Source organism: Salvia miltiorrhiza, chromosome 1 (assembly GCF_028751815.1).
Source record: "Salvia miltiorrhiza cultivar Shanhuang (shh) chromosome 1, IMPLAD_Smil_shh, whole genome shotgun sequence".
Lineage (NCBI taxonomy): Eukaryota > Viridiplantae > Streptophyta > Magnoliopsida > Lamiales > Lamiaceae > Salvia > Salvia miltiorrhiza.
Genome location: NC_080387.1, coordinates 31,792,255 through 31,812,562, shown reverse-complemented (window position 1 = coordinate 31,812,562; position 20,308 = coordinate 31,792,255). Strand labels below are relative to the sequence as shown.

Here is a 20,308-nt window from a genome sequence, read left to right as displayed (position 1 = left end):
CAATCTTTTTTCTGAGCAGCTTTCCAGAATTGCTTGCTAATTGCAGCCTTGTTCCACCATCTTATATCAGTGAGATTCCATCCTCCAGCTGTTTTAGGTTGACACTAGTGTTCCCACGCCACTAGAACTCTTTTAGTAGTACCAGATTTCCCTGGCCACAGTAAGTTCCTACAAGCTGCTCGTAATAGCTTGATGACTTTCTGAGGAAGTAGAAATATTTGACTCCAATAGGATTGAATGATAGTCAAGACTGATTTGATGAGTTGTATTCTCCCTGCATAAGAAAGAAACTTTGCAGTTCAACAGTCTATTCTTCCTAGAATCTTCTGTATTAATGGCTGACATTGCGCAATTGACAGCTTCTTTAATGAGATAGGCACTCCAAGATATTTAAAGGGAAGCTAACCCTTTGTCATACCATGGCTTCAAGAATAGTAGCTTGTGTAGTATCATTCACCCTTCCAAAATATATAGAACTCTTGGTTTCATTAGCTTTTAAACCAGATACCTCTGAAAACTTTCCAAAGGCATACAATAACTTCTTTATTGAGCTTTTCATCTCCCCTAGTAAACAAGAGCATATCATCTGCAAAACATAAATGAATTAAGCTCAATCTCTTGCACCTAGGGGTGAAAGTGAAACATCTTGTCCCCCTTTAGCTCCATTAGGCACCTGTTGAGATATTCCATAGCTATCACAAATAAATAAGGTGATACCGGATCACCTTGTTTAAGTCCTCTCTTAGCTTGGAATGGTTCTGTTACAACTCCATTCACATTAACTGCATAAGTAACTGACTGTAAATAGGCCATTGTCCAAGAGACAAACTGGTGTGGGAACCCCAACTCTAGCATGAGATGTTTCATAAATGGCCACTCTACTGAATCGTAGGCTTTTTGTATGTCAATCTTGACCATATATCTTGGAGAAACACCCTTTCTACCATAACCTTTTATCATTTCATGGCTTAAAATAATGTTATAAAAAATCACCCTGCCTTGTACAAATGCAGATTGGTTCTCACTGATGAGGGTAATCCAATATACATTGCATTCTATTGGTTAAGGTCTTGGATATGATTTTATATAGCACATTACAGCAAGCTATAGGCCTAAAATCCTTAACTGAGGAAGCTGTACTTGTTTTGGGCAGTAAAGTAATCAGAGTAGTATTTAGAGCTCTAGGTAAAAAACCTATTGAGAAGAATTCTTGTACAGTTGCAATGATTTCAGCACCAATCCAATCCCATGTCTTTTGAAAGAAAAAGACATTGTATCTATCTAGTCCAGGAGCTTTTTCTGAATTCATACTAAATAGCGCATTTTTGATTTCCTGGCTAGAGAAGGGAGCACATAGCTGCAACTGGTGGTTGTAATTGAGTATAGGGCCTCTTGCAATAATATTCCTATCCACCATAGGAAGACTAGGAGCTGCACTTCCCATCAAATTCATATAGAAACTTATAATCTCTTCTTGGATTGCTCCTTGAGTTGCACATCTAGTACCATCTACTCTGATCAATAACCACGATGTGCTTTACTTGGCATATTCATTGGTTTTTTTAGAGATACAAGATACTTGCATACTCCCTCCGTGCAAATATCGTTTTCATATTGTGAACGACATAAATTTCTCTTTGGCCTCCTATTTTATTGTTTAGTTTTTTCATTTTGGTGCGCACGGTACTGCACTGATCTGGCGAGGCAGGGTGAGGAGAGCTGCTTTTGGTTCTGATCCGGCCAGGTTTTTTTTCTGTTTTGGAGTTCTTTTGCCCTGAGTCTCTCGGGTTTTTCCTTTTCTGCCTCGTCTCGTTTGGCCTTTTCGCTAGATGAGACTCTGCTGTTGTTTTTTGTATTGGTACTTCTGGTACCTTGTTTTTGAGTAATACATAACCTCTTTTTCTGATAAAAAAAAATAGATAATAATTATTAATAGTGAATATTGGTGTGAATGGAGTTTGAGTCTCACTATAAATGTGTGGAAGAAGATAAAGTGTTATGTGAATCATGCTGCTATAAATGTAAGTGGAAATAATATTATGAACATATCAAAATGACAAAAATGAAAATAATATCGTAGACGAAAGGAGTATATTATATTGAATTAATCAAATAGAAATTATGCTGCTATAAAATTGATTAAATATCCAAAATAATTATTAATTAGACAAAATATTCAAATAAACACAATACAAATATTATCGATGGGATTTGAAGCAATAAATTCTTGGAAGAAAGAGTATTTAGTGCCTCAATTTTATCGTTTGGGTTAAGCCTCCTCGACAACATGTTCATTGTTATGATAATAATATTATGAAATTATTTCAAATATATTTTGATGTAACAATAATTAGGTACACGCATTCGGTCTTCTTTACTAGCTATACGTCTTCATAATAATTATACCTTTTATTTTATTAAAAATAATTAATATTTTCATTCTTTTAATTTTAATTTATTAGAATGGTCATTCTTTTCTAACATATAATAAAGAAGATTTAATACAAGTTTTTGCAAATATGATTTTCTTTTGGTTCAATGAGATATGTGATTTTTACATGCATTATGCTATGATTCCGTTATCGGAAAAAAGAAAATTCGGGTGAATTGGGTCATTAAATATCATCGTATGTACTCCATCCGTCCCGCTAAATTTAAATAATATTTCTTTTCGGGTTGTCACGTGAAGCTTGAGCAGTTTCTTTATATAGTAAATTATTTTTCCTTTATTCATATTTTCACTTCACCCACCACACTTAACAAACAAAATACTATCTCCTTAAAATTCATACCGAAAAGAAATTGCTCAAGTTTCGCGGGACGAGAAACAGAGGGAATAATTATTATCCTTGAGAAAATACATACAAGCTAACCCGTATTAATAAAATAGATCAATTATAAAAAATAACTACGTTAATTAGATTTTTAAATTCTACATGACTTTTTAAGACATTACAATTATAACACAACTTTTTGATATTTTTTAATGAAAATATACAGTTATATAGTCATTTTGAACAAGCAAACATAAATTTTGACCACTGATTTGAAAAACATAAATTTTGGCCATATTTTACGTGTTCTGCCCAAACTACCCTTTTACTCGTCGGTCACGCCTATTTGTGTTGCACGAATGATACTAGTGACCATATTAGTGTCAACAGTGTCATATACTTCTGCTGATACATTTCATTGTCTTATATAGATGAGTGCAGTCATATAGCCATTTTGAACACTTTTCCGTAATGTTTAGATTCTCCATTTAGAATTTAGATTTTCTATTTAGGGTTTACATTCTCCATTTATGGTTTAGATTTCTCATTTAGAGTTTAATCATGGAATGATACTTTTGACACTAATATTACCATTTGTGCCAAAAATACCGATTTACTTTGTTTTTTTTTTTTATTATTTGTGTTGGTACTTTTGACACTAATATTGTAATTTGTGCAAAAGTACTAATTTACTTTTTTTTTTTTTGCTTTTTGTTTGTACTTTTGGCACTAAGAGCATCCGCAGCGCTGAGTGCGATGGCCGGATCGAACCCGGCCTATCGTACCCAGCGCCGTTGCTGCACCCGGGAGCGAAGGGAGGGGGCGATGGGTCGCACTCGGCAATAGTGGGAGCGAAGGAGGGGCGTGTTTACACGCGCCCCTTTTATTGCACTTCTATTGCACCCACTATGGGTGCAAGCGTTGCTGGAGTGGGTGCAAGCGAAGGAGGTGCAAGCGTTGGAGGTGCAATGGAGGTGCAAGCGTTGCTGGAGTGGGTGCAATAGAAGTGGGACTACGGATGCTCTAATATTGTTATTTGTGTCAAAAGTACTACTCCCTCCGTCCCAATAATGAAGACACACTTCATTTGGGCACGGAGATTAAGGAGAAGTAGTTTAAGTGGTAAAGTGTTGTGGCCCATTTAGATTAGTGTGTTTGATTAAATATGTTTAGTAAATTTCTTTATTTTTATTTTGAGTTTCATATTGATTTATAAATTTATGAATTTCGAAATTTTTAATTAATTTAATTACATTTAATTTTTTTTTTTGAAATTAACCGTCTTCTTTTTTTTCACATCGCACATAAAACTCAAAATAAATCTGAAATCCCCAAAAATCATACACCCAAATCAGAAATAAAGCTACAAATTTGGATCCCCAAATCATCAAGAAACAGAAATTGAAATCGCCATTTTCAAGGTCTACTTCAATTTTCTGAAAAGTAATTTTTCATCTCATCTTTGAAAAGCAATTTTCATTCTCATCCTTGAAAAGAAATCAAAATCGAAACCAAAAAAGGGAAAGGTCTTCATCAGCAATTCAATCGAAATCGAAATCGCCATTTTCCACTTTCAATCGCGGTTGCGGCTTTGCTGCGGTCGCCGTAGACGAGAGAGAGGCGACGAAGCTATGGCTGATTTTCTCTAATGAGGTCGAGAAAGAGAGCGGCGAGGATGCGAGAGAAGCTGGAGGTGAGGAGGGAGGTTGGGGTTTGGGTGGAGATGGAGCTCGACTGCTTCAATGGAGTTTCTTGGCGAGTTTGAGAAATGGAAAGATGTGGTTGTGGGCTAACCATGGGAAGATGGAGCTTTACATGTTTCTTGGCGAGCTCTGGTTGGCAGCAGCAAGGGCGACGACCCTATCGAGAGTCCGATGGTGGGCTCGCCTACTGTTGTTTCGCCGGAGATTTGAGGGAGGAACCGGCGGTGCTGTTCGCCGGAGAGGGGAGAACATTCAAGAGAGAGAGAAAAAAAGATGGGAGACGGACGAATTTTGTAGATTTTAGGGTTTGGTTAGTTATTTATAGTCTAATTAGTGTTAAATTAAGTAGTGTTGTTAAGCCCTAATTATTTCCCAAAATAGAAGTGTGTCTTTATTATTGGGACAACCCAATAAGGAAAGTGTGTCTTCAATAATGGGACGGAAGGAGTAATTTACTTGATTTTTTGTTTCTGTTGGTACTATAGTGCCAAGTGTACCTAACCTGCACGCAAACCCGAATCCAATCCGCTCTAATTAAGGGCAAAACAATGGCCAAAATTTATGTTTTTTAGATGAGTGACCAAAATGACGTCGTTTTACTAATTAAATTATATGATTTTATTACTTGAAAATTAGGGAATGTTACTTGTAAAAAAAATGAAAGATGCTGTTATAATTGCAATGAAAACTGCAAATTCGGATTAACATTGCCTTTTCCAAACTATTAACACTAACCAAACCAAGGCATAATTAAGGGCCTAATTATATAACTAGATAAAATTGAGGGCCTGACTATGAAACTCGGTTGATCAATAATTTATATTATTCTCTAAAACATCATTCAGTATTAATATTTTACACACATATATATATTTAGAAAATGACATACCAACGATATAATATTAAATAATCACAGTGTTACACTGATATTTGCTAGTTTCTCTATATATATTAATTACATACAGTAAATCCTTTTTAAGTCTATTAATAGTATCCCTAAAAAAAAGTCTATCAGTACTTCAGTAGTATCCTACATTTTCCTTCAATAAAAAGATATAGTATCCTACATTTCAATCCAGAATGAAATTGTCTCGAAAGCAATAATAGTTCAAGACATGCTCATAAGAAAAATATAATTAAAAAAAGTCACGTATATAAGATTTTAATTAAGGCAAAACACTCATGCGGCCATAATCATCTTTCAGAGAGGAAAATTACTACTTTGAATTACTTAAAATAACTAAATCTTATTTTTATTTTAAAAAATAAATTAAATAAATCAAGATTCCTTATTATACGTGGGTGGCTAGATAGATTTATTGTAAAATATAGGAGTATTAATTATTCATGATTACGCCATAATTATTTTGAGTTACATAAGCCCACAGTATTCAGCCGACAAGTCGACAACTTTATTTTCACGTCCCTACATCCTAGTCAAAATTTCATAATAGGTCCCTTGTTTTTCCCCAAATTAACAAACTTTATATGACTTAAAAACTCATGGTCATTGGTGCGTTGCTGGGAGCAGTGTGACGTCGAAGCCAACTCATGCTATTTATATACATTAGCGGGAATGAACAATAGGACCTCTCATAAAAAAAAGATTATTGGATATCTCAATTTTGCCATTTAATTTAAACCTCATTGGCAATTATTGATAAAGATATTAACTTGTAAAAATTCTTTAGAAGCATATGCTTTTCTCGAAATGATCAAAAATGTTTTCTTTAAGGTGTGTTATCTTTGATGGATAAATTTATCATGAGAAAATAAGAGATAATAAAAATTTATGTCTTTAAATGGCTCATTTCCTACAAAAGGAAGTTCACCATTTTATCCCTCCTTGAAGTGAAAAGAAGGACTGAAAAATGGTGAACTTCCTTTTGTAGAAAATAAAGGAAAAAAGGCATTTAAAGACATAAATTTTTGTAATCTCTCATTTTTCCATGATAATTTATCCATAAAAAAGAACCCACCTTAATATTAAAGACAGTAACTCAATAGATTCAAACTCAGCACTTCAAATCTTACGCATTAACCACAAACTGTTAGGCCAACACGCGTGCACTAAATTTATGATTTCTTTGTAACTTGAGGTGTTGTGCCTAATTAAGTTCAATCTTCACGGATCACGTGTGTGGATTTGTTATTGGTTTTTTAATTTGGTTGTCAATTGGATTTCATATAATTCGATTAAAGTAATTTTGGTTGTAGTTCACATGAATTGTATTGATAATTTCTTCGTAAACAAAATATAGAATTTCTTCGTTCTACAGAAAATATACTAGTTCAAAATAGTCTAGCTCGCACTATTAGAATTTATTAATTTTAACTAGATGTGATCCACATGTGAGTCTCTAACCCTAGCCGCCGCTGCCAGCCAACCCACCTGCACCGGACCGGACCGCTGCCCATCACCGGACGGACCCGACTCGGCGACTCCAGCCCCGCGACTCCCGCGAAGCCCCCTCTCTGTCTCCACTCTCGCCAGTCGAGTTTTAGACAGTCGCGTCGCGCCCGCAGCAGGCACCCTCGCCGCCTCTTCCAACAGCCGACGACCGACGCTCGCCGCGACCTCCTCCGAGTTATGTTCTGAAGTGTTCTTTGCTGGATCGGAAAACAATAAAGCATATAAAAGATAGAGGAAGTAGAGAGATTCGCAGCAGCAGACCGGCGCAATCCGCTCCCAGCAGATCTCCGATCGGATCCCAGCTGACCTTCGCAGCAGCAGACCGACTCCGTTCCTGCAACACCCAGTCGATCCAAGCAGACCTCCGATCGGCTCCCAGCAGACCTACACAGCAGCAGACTTCCGTAGCAGATCCAGCAGACATCCGTAGCAGATCGGCGCCGATCTTCACAGTAGCAGACCAGACCTTCGCAGCAGCAGACCGGCGCAATCCGCTCCCAGTTGACCTTCGCAGCAGCAGACCGACGCCGTTCCTGCAACACCCAGCAATTGGCTCTAATCCGATGCCGATTGTGCTTCCAGAAAACTGATTGTGCTCTGGTTTCTCCCAGAGCTCGAGAACCTTCTACGACTCTCTTCGGTTCGGTTACGGATACGTTTCTCAACTGCTTGGTTGTTATGTCTGGTTCTGTGAAATTGGATTGAGTCGATGTGATTTTATCTGCTGTCAAATTCATTGGGTTTAAATGGAATGGACAGAGGTGAGGAAACGAAGGGCTGGCCAATCTTTTTACGAGAGAATTCCGACAAGACACCAAAGATACCCAAACCCTAGGAACACAAGTCTCAGTTCGAGAAGAACCTTTTATGGAACAGATGGTGGTAGATTTGGGCGGCAATCGACGAGGGGAGAGTGGAATGGGAGGGATAAGGCGATCACCACTTTCTTCGTCAACAATTTGCCAGACGGCTGCAGCGCGGATTTCCTGAGAAGAAAGTTTGCCACGGTCTTGGAACCTACCGAAGTTGTTTCTCCAAAAAAGAGGGATTTGCGTGGGAAAGCTTTCGGTTTTGTTAGGTTCAGGGGGGTGAGTTTTCCCGATAAGTTGCTTGCGGATCTTAACACGCTATGGATCGGCAGCTATAAAATCAGGGTCTATAAACCAAGGTTTGAGAGAGAACTGAGGGCTGAAAGGCGGGAGGATCCGAAGCCTGGTAAGAGTCAGGAGAAAGCACGTGTTTTTGAGAGAGCGGACAGGAAAGCTGGAATTTCCTTCAAAGATATTCTCACGGGGAACGAAGGAAAGGAGACACGAGCGGAAGAAGTACTTCATTTCAAGCCAACGGATGAGGAGAAAGCTTGGATACAGGGGGCAGTTACCGGTCTTCTGAAAAAGGAGTTCTTGTGGGAAGAGGTCAAAGACGAAATCATGGGAGAATGTTCGGGGAAACTGAAAGTTTCGACAATTGGAGGGAATCTCGTTCTCATTCAGAGTGCATGCGGAGATCCAACTGAAGAAATCCTTAAAGAGATGGACGAATGGTTTCGGTTCTGGTTCTCGTGGAGTAGGAAATGGAAGATTGGCGATGTTTCGCATCAAAGAGTGGTCTGGACCAAATGGGTGGGTGTGCCTTTACATGCATGGAATCCTCGTTTCTTCAACGATGCATGTGCTAGCTTTGGTGTGGTTCGTAAAATTCATGAAGGCACCGCGACAAAGGAAAAGTTCGATGAAGCATTCATTCAGGTTGCCACGGGCCTCTATTCATGCGATAGAATTTTGGATTGCGTGATCGAGGGGACGTGTTTCAAAATGCGTGTCGAGGAGGTCCGAGATGCCCCCAATCTCTGTGTCAGATGTCAGGCGGAGGAGGAGAGGACGGAATCGGACTCCGATTGGTCTTCGGAGGATGTCTCAACGGGGCCGGCAGATGCTATTATAGAGGATGACGAAAAGCATTTTTACAAAAGCAGCAGCGTTTCATTGTCCCAAGAAACAGTCTCTTCGATTCCAACATCGTGTGAGGGGGGTAGAACCGAGGGCCCAACCGAAGAGCAGTCCAGTAAAGAAGAGGAAGGCCAACATCATCTACAGAGTGGCCCAGGAGATAAGGAAGCATTTTCGGCCCAACCCTTTTTTGACTATTGCGGTTTGGTCTCCCCGAGTCCCCAAACAAGTGGAAAATCAGCGTCTCTTTTTGTGGAAGAAGTCACAGTGGGAAGGGAAGATGGATTTGCGGGAGGTCAGGTGGGAGAGAGTTCATCCTGTCAAGTTTTTGCCAAAGAAACGAGGCTTTCAGCCGAGTCTGGATCGGAGAAAGACAAAGAACGCGAGGGCCAACCACGACAGTCAGAAGATGAGGAGAGAAGCCTTTTTCTTCAGGAAATCACCGAGAAAGAAACCGCTGGTAAAGCTCTCGGAAATAACAAAAAGAAACAGAGCAAGAAATCGAAGAAGGTGTGCCAAATACAGGGAGAAAATAACGGATGGAGAAACTTCATTGCGGATATGGAAACCGAAAGTTTGGAAATTTGGAAATTAGGGAAAACTTTGGGGCTTTCAAGCCAACTTACAGATCAGGAGATGGCAGCGCAAATTGAGGGCCAAGAGGAAGGCAGCGTGAGGACAGAAGCTGGGAGTAAACCAAGTAAGTGTCCATGAATTTTCTATCATATAACATTCGGGGCCTTGGGAGTATTGGGAAACAGAAAGATGTTAGTGAGATTGTCAAAATGCAAAAGATTGACTTTTGTTGCCTTCAAGAAACAAAAATGACTGAGTTTGATTCCTCGGTGTGTAACTCTTGGTGGGGTATTGATAATTTTGATCTTGTGGTTCGGAATTCTGAAGGGCGGTCTGGTGGTTTGGTTAGTGCTTGGAATAAAAACGTTTTCCAAGCTTCTAGCAAATGGGACGTCAGCGGGGCTGTGGTGGTGAATGGAAAATGGGTTCAAGATGATGTTGTGTGCTGCATCATTAATGTCTATGCACCAGTTGGTTCGGAAGAGAAATCTAGACTTTGGGATGTTATAAAAAATATAGTGGAACAAAATGCCGATCGCGGTGTCTGTGTGATGGGGGATTTTAACGCAGTGCGGAAGCGGGAAGAAAGAGTTGGAAGTGGGGATTCTTATGGGGCAGCAGATGCAAGAACCTTCGACAGTTTTATCGGTGATAGCGGCCTTACAGAAATCAGATCCCAAGGGCGAAAATTTACGTGGTATAAGCCGAATAGGATGTGTAAAAGTAAACTGGATAGGTTTCTGGTTAACGACGCGTGGCTGCGTCAATGGGAGGGGTCGATGGGACGTGGTCTGCAGCGCACCATTTCGGATCATTGCCCTATTGTTTTGGTGTCAAAAGTAGAAGATTGGGGACCAAGGCCTTTCAGATTCCTCAATGTGTGGGGGACACATCCGGAGTTTGAACAACAGGTTAGGAAAGTGTGGACGGCGAACGGAATGACGGGATGGAGATGCTTCGTGGTCAGTGAAAAATTGAAGAAACTGAAAACGGAACTGAAAGAATGGAATAAATCCACTTTTGGGAATATTGATGAAAGGATACAGGTTTTGAAGATTGAATTGCAAGCTATTGACCAGAAAGATGAAGAGCATGGAATTGAGGAGTCTGAAATCATTCGAAGAAATGAAATCCAAGCGAATATTTTCCTACAGCTGAAAGACAAACAAAGGGTCTTGCAACAGCAAGCCAAGGTTCGGTGGCTCAAAAGCGGTGATCTTAACACGGGATTCTATCACCGAGCGATTCTTGGGAGAAGGAAAAAGAATGAAATCTTGGGATTATACTTTGGAAATCAGTGGGTGTCTAATCCAGGGGAGGTCAAATCCAAAGTCCGGGAACACTTCGAAGTCTTCTTCAAAAAAAGGACACGGAATCTGCCAAACCTCCCCAATGACTTCCTCAAGAAAAAACTCTCTGATGAGGAGCGCAATTGGCTGTGTAGGGAGTTCGATTTGGAGGAGATCAAGGAGGCGGTGTGGAGTTGTGGTGGCGACAAGAGTCCTGGTCCAGATGGGTTCACGTTCTCCTTCTGGAAAAATGCATGGTCGACAGTAAAGGATGATCTTCTCCAAGTTCTGAAAGAGTTTTTCGAGAACGGGAGGATCCCCAAAGGAAGCAATACTTCGTTCATTGTACTTATCCCGAAGAAGGAAGGGGCAGAGAAGCTGGATGAGTTCCGACCGATCTCCCTGATCAATAGCTTATACAAAATCATTGCAAAAATCCTTGCAGGGAGGCTGAAAATGGTGATGGGGTCTATTATTTCGGACAAACAGTGCGCTTTTATCAAAGGTCGGTTCATTCTTGATGGAGTGGTTATTCTCAACGAAGCAATTGCGGAAGCAAAGAAAAAGAAGATTGGTCGTATTTTCTTCAAGATCGATTTTGCTAAAGCTTACGACTCCGTTCAATGGGATTTTCTTGATGCTTTATTAGGTCGTATGAACTTCGATCAGAAATGGCGGAATTGGGTGAAGGGATGCCTCGATTCGGCGTCAGGCAGCGTGCTGGTGAACGGATCATCCACAGGTGTCTTCAAAATGGAACGAGGTCTTAGGCAGGGGGATCCGTTGTCCCCTTTCCTCTTTTTAGTCATCGCCGAAGGGTTAAATGCCCTGATGGAGAGAGGTACTGATCTCCAGCTCGTGGCTCCGGCTGTTCTGGGGATGGATAAAATTTCTGTGTCGCATCTTCAATATGCAGATGACACAATCTTCCTGTTGGCAGCTAACGAGGGGAATGTGACTTTTATTAAAAGGATCCTTCTTCTCTTCCAATTCCTTTCAGGGCTCAAAATCAACTTCGACAAGAGCAACTTGATGGCAGTTGGTGTCGAGAATGCGTGTTTAAGGAGGTGGGCAGGTTATCTCAACTGTAAGGAGGGATCTCTTCCTTTCAATTATCTCGGTATCAAGGTTGGGGGACGGATGAATAGCAGTGTGGAATGGAGTTGCGTCGTGGAAAAAGTGTTGAGGAAAATCAGAGGTTGGAAGAAGAAATCTCTTTCTTTGGCAGGGCGTATCGTTCTTGTGAAGTCGGTCCTTCAAGCCATCCCAGTGTTTCAATTGTCTTTTTCCTTCATTCCTAAATCGGTAATTCACGACCTCAACTCCGTTTTTGGAAAATTTTTGTGGGGGGGAAGTGGCGTGTCTAGGTCTATTGCTTGGTTCAAATGGAAAGACATGTGTGTCGACAAGCTTCAAGGGGGATTGGGCTTTCGAAACATTGAATGGTTTAACAAGGTCTTGGTGTTAAAATGGGTGTGGAGGTACTTGGTCGAGAGGGAGGCGCTGTGGGTCAGGGTGATTAAATCCTTGTACGGGGATTTGTCAAGAGGGGTGGGAGGGGAGTGGAGGGTGGAGAAAAGGGGCGGGATGAAGGGATGGTGGTCGAAAATTGTTGGGAGAGCAGGGAGGGAGGAAGAAAAGTGGTTTAGTGGCAATATTCAAAGGATTATGGGGAATGGTAGAGAGGTCAGTTTTTGGGGTGAGACGTGGGTGGGGAACAGCCACCTCAAGATCCTCTTCCCTAGACTTTTTAATCTTAGTCTCTTTAAAGATGGTAATGTGCAGGAGGCTGGGGAATGGACGGAGGAAGGATGGGAGTGGGATCTCAAGTGGCGAAGGGAGTTGAGGGAGAGGGAGAAGGAGATGGAGGAAAATTTGATGTCAGTCATTGGGACGCTTTCTCCTTGCCGAGAACTTATGGACAGCTGGAGCTGGAAGAACGCAGCGGGGGGGAACTTCTCGACTAAAGCGGCCTATGAGGAGTGCGCAAAGGCGGAAGGTGATCATTTTGGGAGACACATTGTAGCTAGTGCCCAAATGTGGACGGCACCGGCTCCCCACAAAGCCAGAGTGACAGCTTGGAGAAGCATTTGTAACAGGCTGCCAACCTGCGAAAACCTTCTCAAAAGGAATGTCCTCATCCCAGCCGAAGAACAGTGGTGCAATGCATGTGTGTGGAGGGAGGAAACATCTGAACATTTTTTTCTCCATTGTCCGAAAGTCGATCGCGTGTGGGACAAAATCCATCAATGGATTGGAATGGAAACGGCTAAACCACAAAAAGTCGAAGATCATTTCATATCTTTCATTGGAGGAGGAAGAGGTAAAAGAAACAAGAACTTCCTTAAAGCTCTTTGGATTGGGACTGTTTGGCTGATCTGGAAGTATAGGAATGAGAGTAAGTTTGAGAACAAGAATTGGGAGGTGTCCAATCTTGTTAATGAGGTCAAAGGGAGGCTTTGGAGCTGGAACAAAATATTCCATGTTGTCGAGTTCAATGTTTCTTTTACTTTGTGGTGCTCCAACGAGTTTACACCACTTGTTTGATGTTTTTGGTACTCCTAGTACCACCCCAGTTTTTTTTAATGAATTTTTTATTGATCAAAAAAAAAGTCTAGCTCGCACTATTTTTTTTTTAATTACAACAGATATCTATATTCGCATGGAGGTATGGAATATTCTATGTATGCTGTGGATCAAGGGACAACTCACACTTAGTCAAGCCATACTTATCTTGTAGGGCAGAAATTAATGAGACAATATAAAATAAGACATGGAGCAGTCGAAGAAATTAAAGACACACCCCTCATTAAACGGATTAATTAGTTCCAAGATTTTATAAAAAAAAATTATGAGTCAACACATGTTAGAATGCTTTGGAATGTGTAGCAAAAATTTCAACATTTGGGGATTTAATTTTCTGTTAAAAATAAGTATTGATAGTGTTTATAAATTTTCGTATATTTTAATATCGAGGAGACCTAAATTTATGTTTATTACCGGAGAATGCGGAAGATCTACCCATGTGTGAGAAAAAGTAACATATTGTTGTTTTAGTTGCGCCACGTTGACATATAAAGGTTTCAATTTTTTTGTTTTTTAATGTAGTATTCTTAAGGTAGAAAAGGAATTTAATTATAGTACTATTTAACTATAACAATTTTTGAGATCGGGTCACCTAAATCTTGTATTTTCAGTCAGTCACCTAACAGATATAAATTCATTCCTCCCATAATTAATTCGAATTCAACAGATTTATTGCACAATTTCAGAAGAAGAAGAAAAAAAAAAAGAATATCTTCGCATTACATCTGAATTTTGCATTTAATTTTTATGTAAACGTACATATAAATTCATTCCTCCCATAATTAATTTCGATGATTATATAATAATTTACAAAAATGCATGGTAGAGAGAGATTAAAGCCCCTCTAACAGAAAGATGGGAAAGTGGCTAAGCGCCCCCCCGTCCCTCATCAACCAAAAAAACAAAGAGATTTTTATTTTTATTAAATTATGGATTTTGTGTGAATCATTATGTGAAAAATCTTATCAACAAATTAAATCATAGGAAACTTATTATTATTGCAATCTTGAAATTAAAAATATGCATCCATTTTTTCCAGCTTCCGCCCTGCCTCTAATATTACCTCATCTAAAGAAAAGGAGAATTAAAGAAATAAATGCGGCCGAATGCATAATACAACATAAAAGGTGTAAAAGTCATGTATTATATATTTGTTTACACAACATGTATATAGGTAGTTTGAGCTTAGATTTGTGATTGGATCAAAATGTGTGTTTTAGTGGCACCAATATTAGCATTTAGCCGTATATATATTTGGAGGAATTTGTCACGTGGCGACATCTAGCATGCATGTTAATATGCAGGTTCAGCATATGCCCACCACATGCCTTATCATAATTAACTGACAACAAATTCCAACTTATCGTATTATTCGATTATTGTCATCCTCTATGCTATCATGTTATTTCACATATGCACTCAATATATATGTATATGTACAGAAATTGGATTAAATAAATATAAATTACATATAAGGACGAAGCAAAGATAATGTGGGCCCTATCAAAGTTAAATATGCCCTTCTGTTGAATTGAATTTAATTATAAACATATTATTAATCGAAATATTAAGAGTGAGAACAAAGAAATCTTTGTATGATCGTAACGAAATGCCGATAAGTGAGGGATCCTATAAAAAAGGGAAATGTGGTGACGCAGCTTAAAAATAAAGAAGAACTCCATGAAAGTTGGAATGATGATGAGCTTTTTCTTCTTATATTGATTTCAATAGTATTTCGTTACAAAGTGAAGAGTGTGTATGTAATAATATAGGGAAAACAAGGCTTTTTATAGACTACAAGTGAAGGGGCAAACTCATCTTTTCAAGACTGTCTTGCCTCAAGGTGAGATAGTATTTTGTCATTTTAGATCTTTAAATCACTACAAAAAAGCGTCGGTTTACCGGAGGCAGCTCCGCCGCCGGCGATTACTGGCGGCTTTCCGACGGCGGAGCGGCCGACCCGTAAATTTTAAATATATGGCGTACATACCGGCGGCAAAATCGCCGCCGGTAAATATTAAGGCCGCCGGGAAATGTCTATTAATTTTTTTTAATGTTTAACAAATAGCGGCGGCATCTGCCGCCGATGATTAGCGGCGGTAAGATTGCCGCCGGTAAAAGGAGAATGCGGGTCGGGCTTTAGCGGCGGCAATGGGCCGCCGCTAATTTTTAAGCCCAAATTCGGGCTTCAAGCCCTAACCCTCTCCAGATCCAAAACACCCCCCCCTCCCCTCCAGCCCCCCTGCCCTGCCGCTGCCCTGCTGCTGCCTGCCGCCTGTCGCCGTCGCCGTCGCCGGTCGCCTCCGTCAAGGTAAGCCCCTCCTTTCCTTCGCTCTCTCTCTCTCTCACCCTCTCTTCATCTTTCTCCTCCTAATTCCAGGCCAATCCTGCCGCCTCACCGCTCCTGCCACCGCACGGTTCCGCCGTCGACTCCCACGGTACACTCTCGTTTTTAATAGACTTTTATTTATTTGTTTATTTATTTATTATTTATTTGTTTGATTAAAATTAACTTAACTCTAATTAATTTATAGGATGTTTAAAGTATGATTAATTGAAATTAATTTGCTAATTAGATTAATTTTGAATTGATTTAACTATAATTACTTTATAGGATGTTTAAAGTATGATTAATTGAAATTAATTTGTTAATTAGATTATTTTAAATTGATTTACTGTTTCGGATGAAATGATATGTTATTTAGATTAATTTTAAATTGATTTATTGTTTCGGATGAAATTTGTTAATTAGATTAATTTTAAATTGATTTACTGTTTCGGATGAAATGATATGTTATTATATATTGTGGGATAGATTTAATCAATTTCTTAAGGATCTTTTCCCTTTGGGATAGAAATTGATTATTTCTTAAGGATCTTCTCCCAACAAATGATTGTGTTTGATTTTATTACCTTATTTTTTTTAGTTTTATATGTTATTTTATTATTGTTTCGACATTGGGGGGCCGGGTAGACCTAGTATAGGTTTAGTAAATTAGGACCACTATGGTCACTATAGTTGCTGGTAGAGTCGAACACTTGGTAGTTAGGATAGCGGGGTTATGCTGTCGAAATTTTCTTAGATTCAAGTAATTTATTGTATTTGATTTATTTTTATTTTCAATTAGAATTTGAAAGAATGAGTGATAATCGATCGTGGATGTACGCGAGATACAATGATCGTGCTGCATTTGAAACGGGACTTGAGAGTTTCCTTGAGTTTGCAATAAATCAAACAGCGTATACAGATGAAATTGGTAACATTAGGTGCCCGTGTAGGAAGTGTAAGAATAAAGTCTTTGCATCTGTACCTACAGTCAGAGAACATGTTACTAGGCGTGGATTTGTCCACAATTACACGAACTGGTGTTATCAAGGGGAAGCACCAGTGTATATGCCGGCAGAACATACTATAATGGATGAGGATGATGGGTCATACAGTAATTACCAAAGGATGGTGCATGATCATGCTGGACCTAGTAATTATCAAGATCCTCCAAATCTTGAGGAGCCGCCTAATCCTGACGCTCAACAAATTTATGACATGTTGAACGCAGCCGATAGTCCTCTATACCCTTCCTGTGACACTTACTCACAGTTATCCTGGATTACACAGATGATGAGCATAAAGGTTGAAAATCACATGTCAGAGAGATGTTTTAATCAGATATCTGAGATGGTTCAAAACGCTTTATCGAAGGATAACAACTGCCCTGACAGCTTTTACAGTACGAAGAGAAATCTGCGCGGGTTGGGTTTGCCGCACGTGAGACCGAACGAGCAGCACGTGAGGCCCTTGAGCAGCGGATGAGTCAGTTCGAGGAGATACTGAGGCGGTCGGGTCAGCTACCTTGAGCATCACTTTTATGTATCTATATCATGTTGAACTTTTTTTTTTTTTTTATGTTATGTTTCTGAACAAACACAATTACACTTGAACTTTGTTTAACATTTGTGTTTTGTTGAACAATTTAATTGTTTTATGTTTTCAAATCGTCCTATTTATTGTGAGTGAATTCAAGGTATGCAAATGAATTCAAAATACATTATAATTACAAAATGAAAATACTTATACTCTATAACGTAGATTGATAAAAAAAAATTAATAACATATTGATTAATAAATAGATATATTGTTTCGACATAAAAATAAGGACATATATGCAAATGAATTCAAAAATACATTAAAACTATCAAATTAAAATACTTATGATTAATAAACTATATTGATAAAAAAATTAAAAAATAAATATTTATTTGCCATAAAAATACGGGCGGCACGAGACTGGTCCGTAATTAACAACATTACTTGGATATTATCTCCTCATATTCAAATGTTATGAATATATGATATATATTGTATATTGAAATAGCCTTTACATGATTTAATAGGTAATAGATATATATCAATTATACGAGTGTTCTCTACTGGGGACAATTCAAAAGGAACTTCAAGGTTAAGCGTGCTTGACTTAGAGCATAACTAAGATGGGTGACCCACTGGGAAGTTCGCCTAAGGTTTGAAATATTGTATAAATACGAAAATATTAGTGGAGATAAATAAATAAATAAATAAAATAAATAAAATAAATAATTTAAATAATTATATAATTAAAATAATTATTTAATTACCGGCGACATATTGCCACCAGTAATTAGCGGCGGCACGGGCCCGCCGGTAATCTCCCAACATCGACGACCATCGGTGTGGTGGTGGTGATCACCGGCGGCATCTCTACCGCCGCTGATTACCGGCGGCACATTGCCGTCGGTAATCAGCGGCTGCGAGAACCGCCGGTAAATGTTAGGGAAACCACCTGAGTTTTTCGAGAAAATATACCGGCGGTAGGGCCGCCGTCAATCTCCGGCGGCTGAGCTTCGCCGCCGGCAATCACATCTCCGACGAGATTATTACCGGCGGTAGAGGGCCGCCGGTAATGCCGCGGTAATGGAATCGCCGGCGGCCGCCCCTTTTTTACCGCCGGTAATCGCCGCCGGTAATCCCTTATTTTTTTGTAGTGAATGTAGTGCAATAGATGGTAATGTGGCCTGACATCATCATATCTTCGGAGATTTTGTCTAACAAAATTCATTTGGAAGATTTCGCCAAGAGCAAATTAGAATCAGTCATGTTGATGCTGAGAATAACCTCTTTGTCGTGCTGTGAATTGGGACCCTCTGAACTAATCTTGTCGATTCTGAAGTGGCTTCCCTAGTCAGAGCGTCAATGCCTTTTATTCTTTAGCGTTCTCCACCTTGTCGATGTCTTGAACCCTCTTATAACTCTCCTTTAGATCTCATTACTATGTTTTGTCTTTGAAGAGTTGCTCAGATTGTAAAATACTTTATGGGCTCCCTTATGTGCCTTCTCGTGGGCTTTTCTGATTTTTCCCTCTAGAAAGAGAGCTCTAATTCCATCCACTTTATAATCTTTCTTTCGTTAAGGCCGCAAAATTAACGACCGAAATTTTCGGTCGTTAATTTCGGTCGTTAAACGCGTGTTTTCTTGTAGTGAAATATCTCATGGAAGAGTTTCGAACTGATAACGATCAATAAAAGGATTAACACAGTATCAATTGCACTACAATACCTAATATTGAATGTTTTATGATATAGTATACACACACACATACACATTTTAGAGCCCTTATTTTTCAAAGACCTTGTGCGTTCGCCCGCCTCGCACCTCTTCAAAATTGCCCCTGATTATGTACCATTTTAAGCTTTTAGATAGTAAAGATTTGCGGCAAATTAAAAACTTTGTTGAATGAATCAGAATCAATGGCCTTGCATTAAAGTAAATCCCATTTGGTAAAAATTTCAATATTTTTGAATTCGTCATTTTGTAATAGTTCTTAGTTTATACTAGGATGGTTTGTATAATTCTATACATACATACACATACTGACATACATAATCGAGTAAATATCACATTTTTTTCCTCACCTAAGGCGACTGTTATGTTTATGTCCTAACATTAGGGTCACTAATACAAGGGTTCATATTAATAGCCCGACTACCAGTCTGAATTTGTCTCCATGGCAGTCGAAAATCCATGCGAGCACCTACATGATAACTGAAAGCTTATATATAAACACGCAACATTTAAAAAAAATGTATAGAATTAAAATTATATGAGTACAAGTTTTTCTCTCTAATCACGATAAATCTCATTTTTTTCATCCAACATTCTATCTTTATTTTTCGATGAACACGAGTTGTCATTGAACAAAATATACCATAACTTCCACTCGAAGCCTGCAACTCTCACCCTACCATCAGATCACCCTAAAAAATCTCTGATCCCTCCAAAAAAGATCCACCGAATAGAGCATGAAAGATTGACACAACAAGATTTGCATTATGCAAGGGGTTCAAGATAGGAGGATGAGGCTCTCCCTTCAAGTGGAAAATAAATTCTTCAATCTCCAAGACATGTTGGGCTACGACAAAGTGAGCAAGATGATCAAGTGGTTGTTCAGCAAATCAAAGAATGATATTAAGGAGCTCGCCAAGAATGTCAGTGTATAAGAAAATAATGTTTCCATAGTGTGAGTAATGATAATAGCAAATCTTTCATGTCAGAATGTGAGGTCGTGTCAGGAATCAAGGAGAACTACTCGAACAAATGAGGTCAACAAATGTTTGGCCGCAGAGGAAGATGGCAATGAGAGCTCATTGGTAGAGAAATATGCGCGGGAGCAAGCCGCATAAACTAGCCTGCAAACCAAACATGAGAGAGTTGAGGGAGAAGGTGAGGGCCGTGGAATGATCGATGTAGAACAAAGGATAAGAAGATGGAAAACGTGTTGAATCAAACCCTAATTGTAATAATATTTTTGAGAAATTAGGGCAAGTATAAAAAACAATGTGAGAGCCAAAATATCAAGTGAGTACAAATGCCTCAAATCAATTGTAGGAAGAATCCAAAGAAGCGGCTAATGATCTTTGCAAAAAGACCAACATCATAATGTAGAGACAAGGCTGTTCAATTTGTGCCTCCTAGGATTATCGATTG

The 20,308-nt window shown here is 39.2% G+C and overlaps 2 protein-coding genes across 2 annotated transcripts in view; both read left to right on the top strand.

Annotated features, from left to right (window-relative positions):
* The window catches only part of LOC131020541 (uncharacterized), a 1,142,091-nt gene that overhangs the window by 1,104,572 nt on the left and 17,211 nt on the right, over positions 1 to 20,308 (top strand). The gene's annotated exons all lie outside the window — the stretch shown is intronic.
* LOC131020708 (uncharacterized) lies at positions 15,526 to 17,663 on the top strand. Its single transcript, XM_057949703.1, has 3 exons — positions 15,526 to 15,601; positions 15,671 to 15,728; positions 16,419 to 17,663. Exon 3 carries the CDS (start codon positions 16,430 to 16,432, stop codon positions 17,099 to 17,101), a length of 672 nt encoding a protein of 223 aa, XP_057805686.1. The 5' UTR covers positions 15,526 to 15,601; positions 15,671 to 15,728; positions 16,419 to 16,429; the 3' UTR covers positions 17,102 to 17,663.

Excerpts from the sequence above, each read along its gene's own strand:
- LOC131020708 (XM_057949703.1), top strand. The coding sequence starts at position 16,430 with ATGAGTGATAATCGATCGTGGATGTACGCGAGATACAATGATCGTGCT.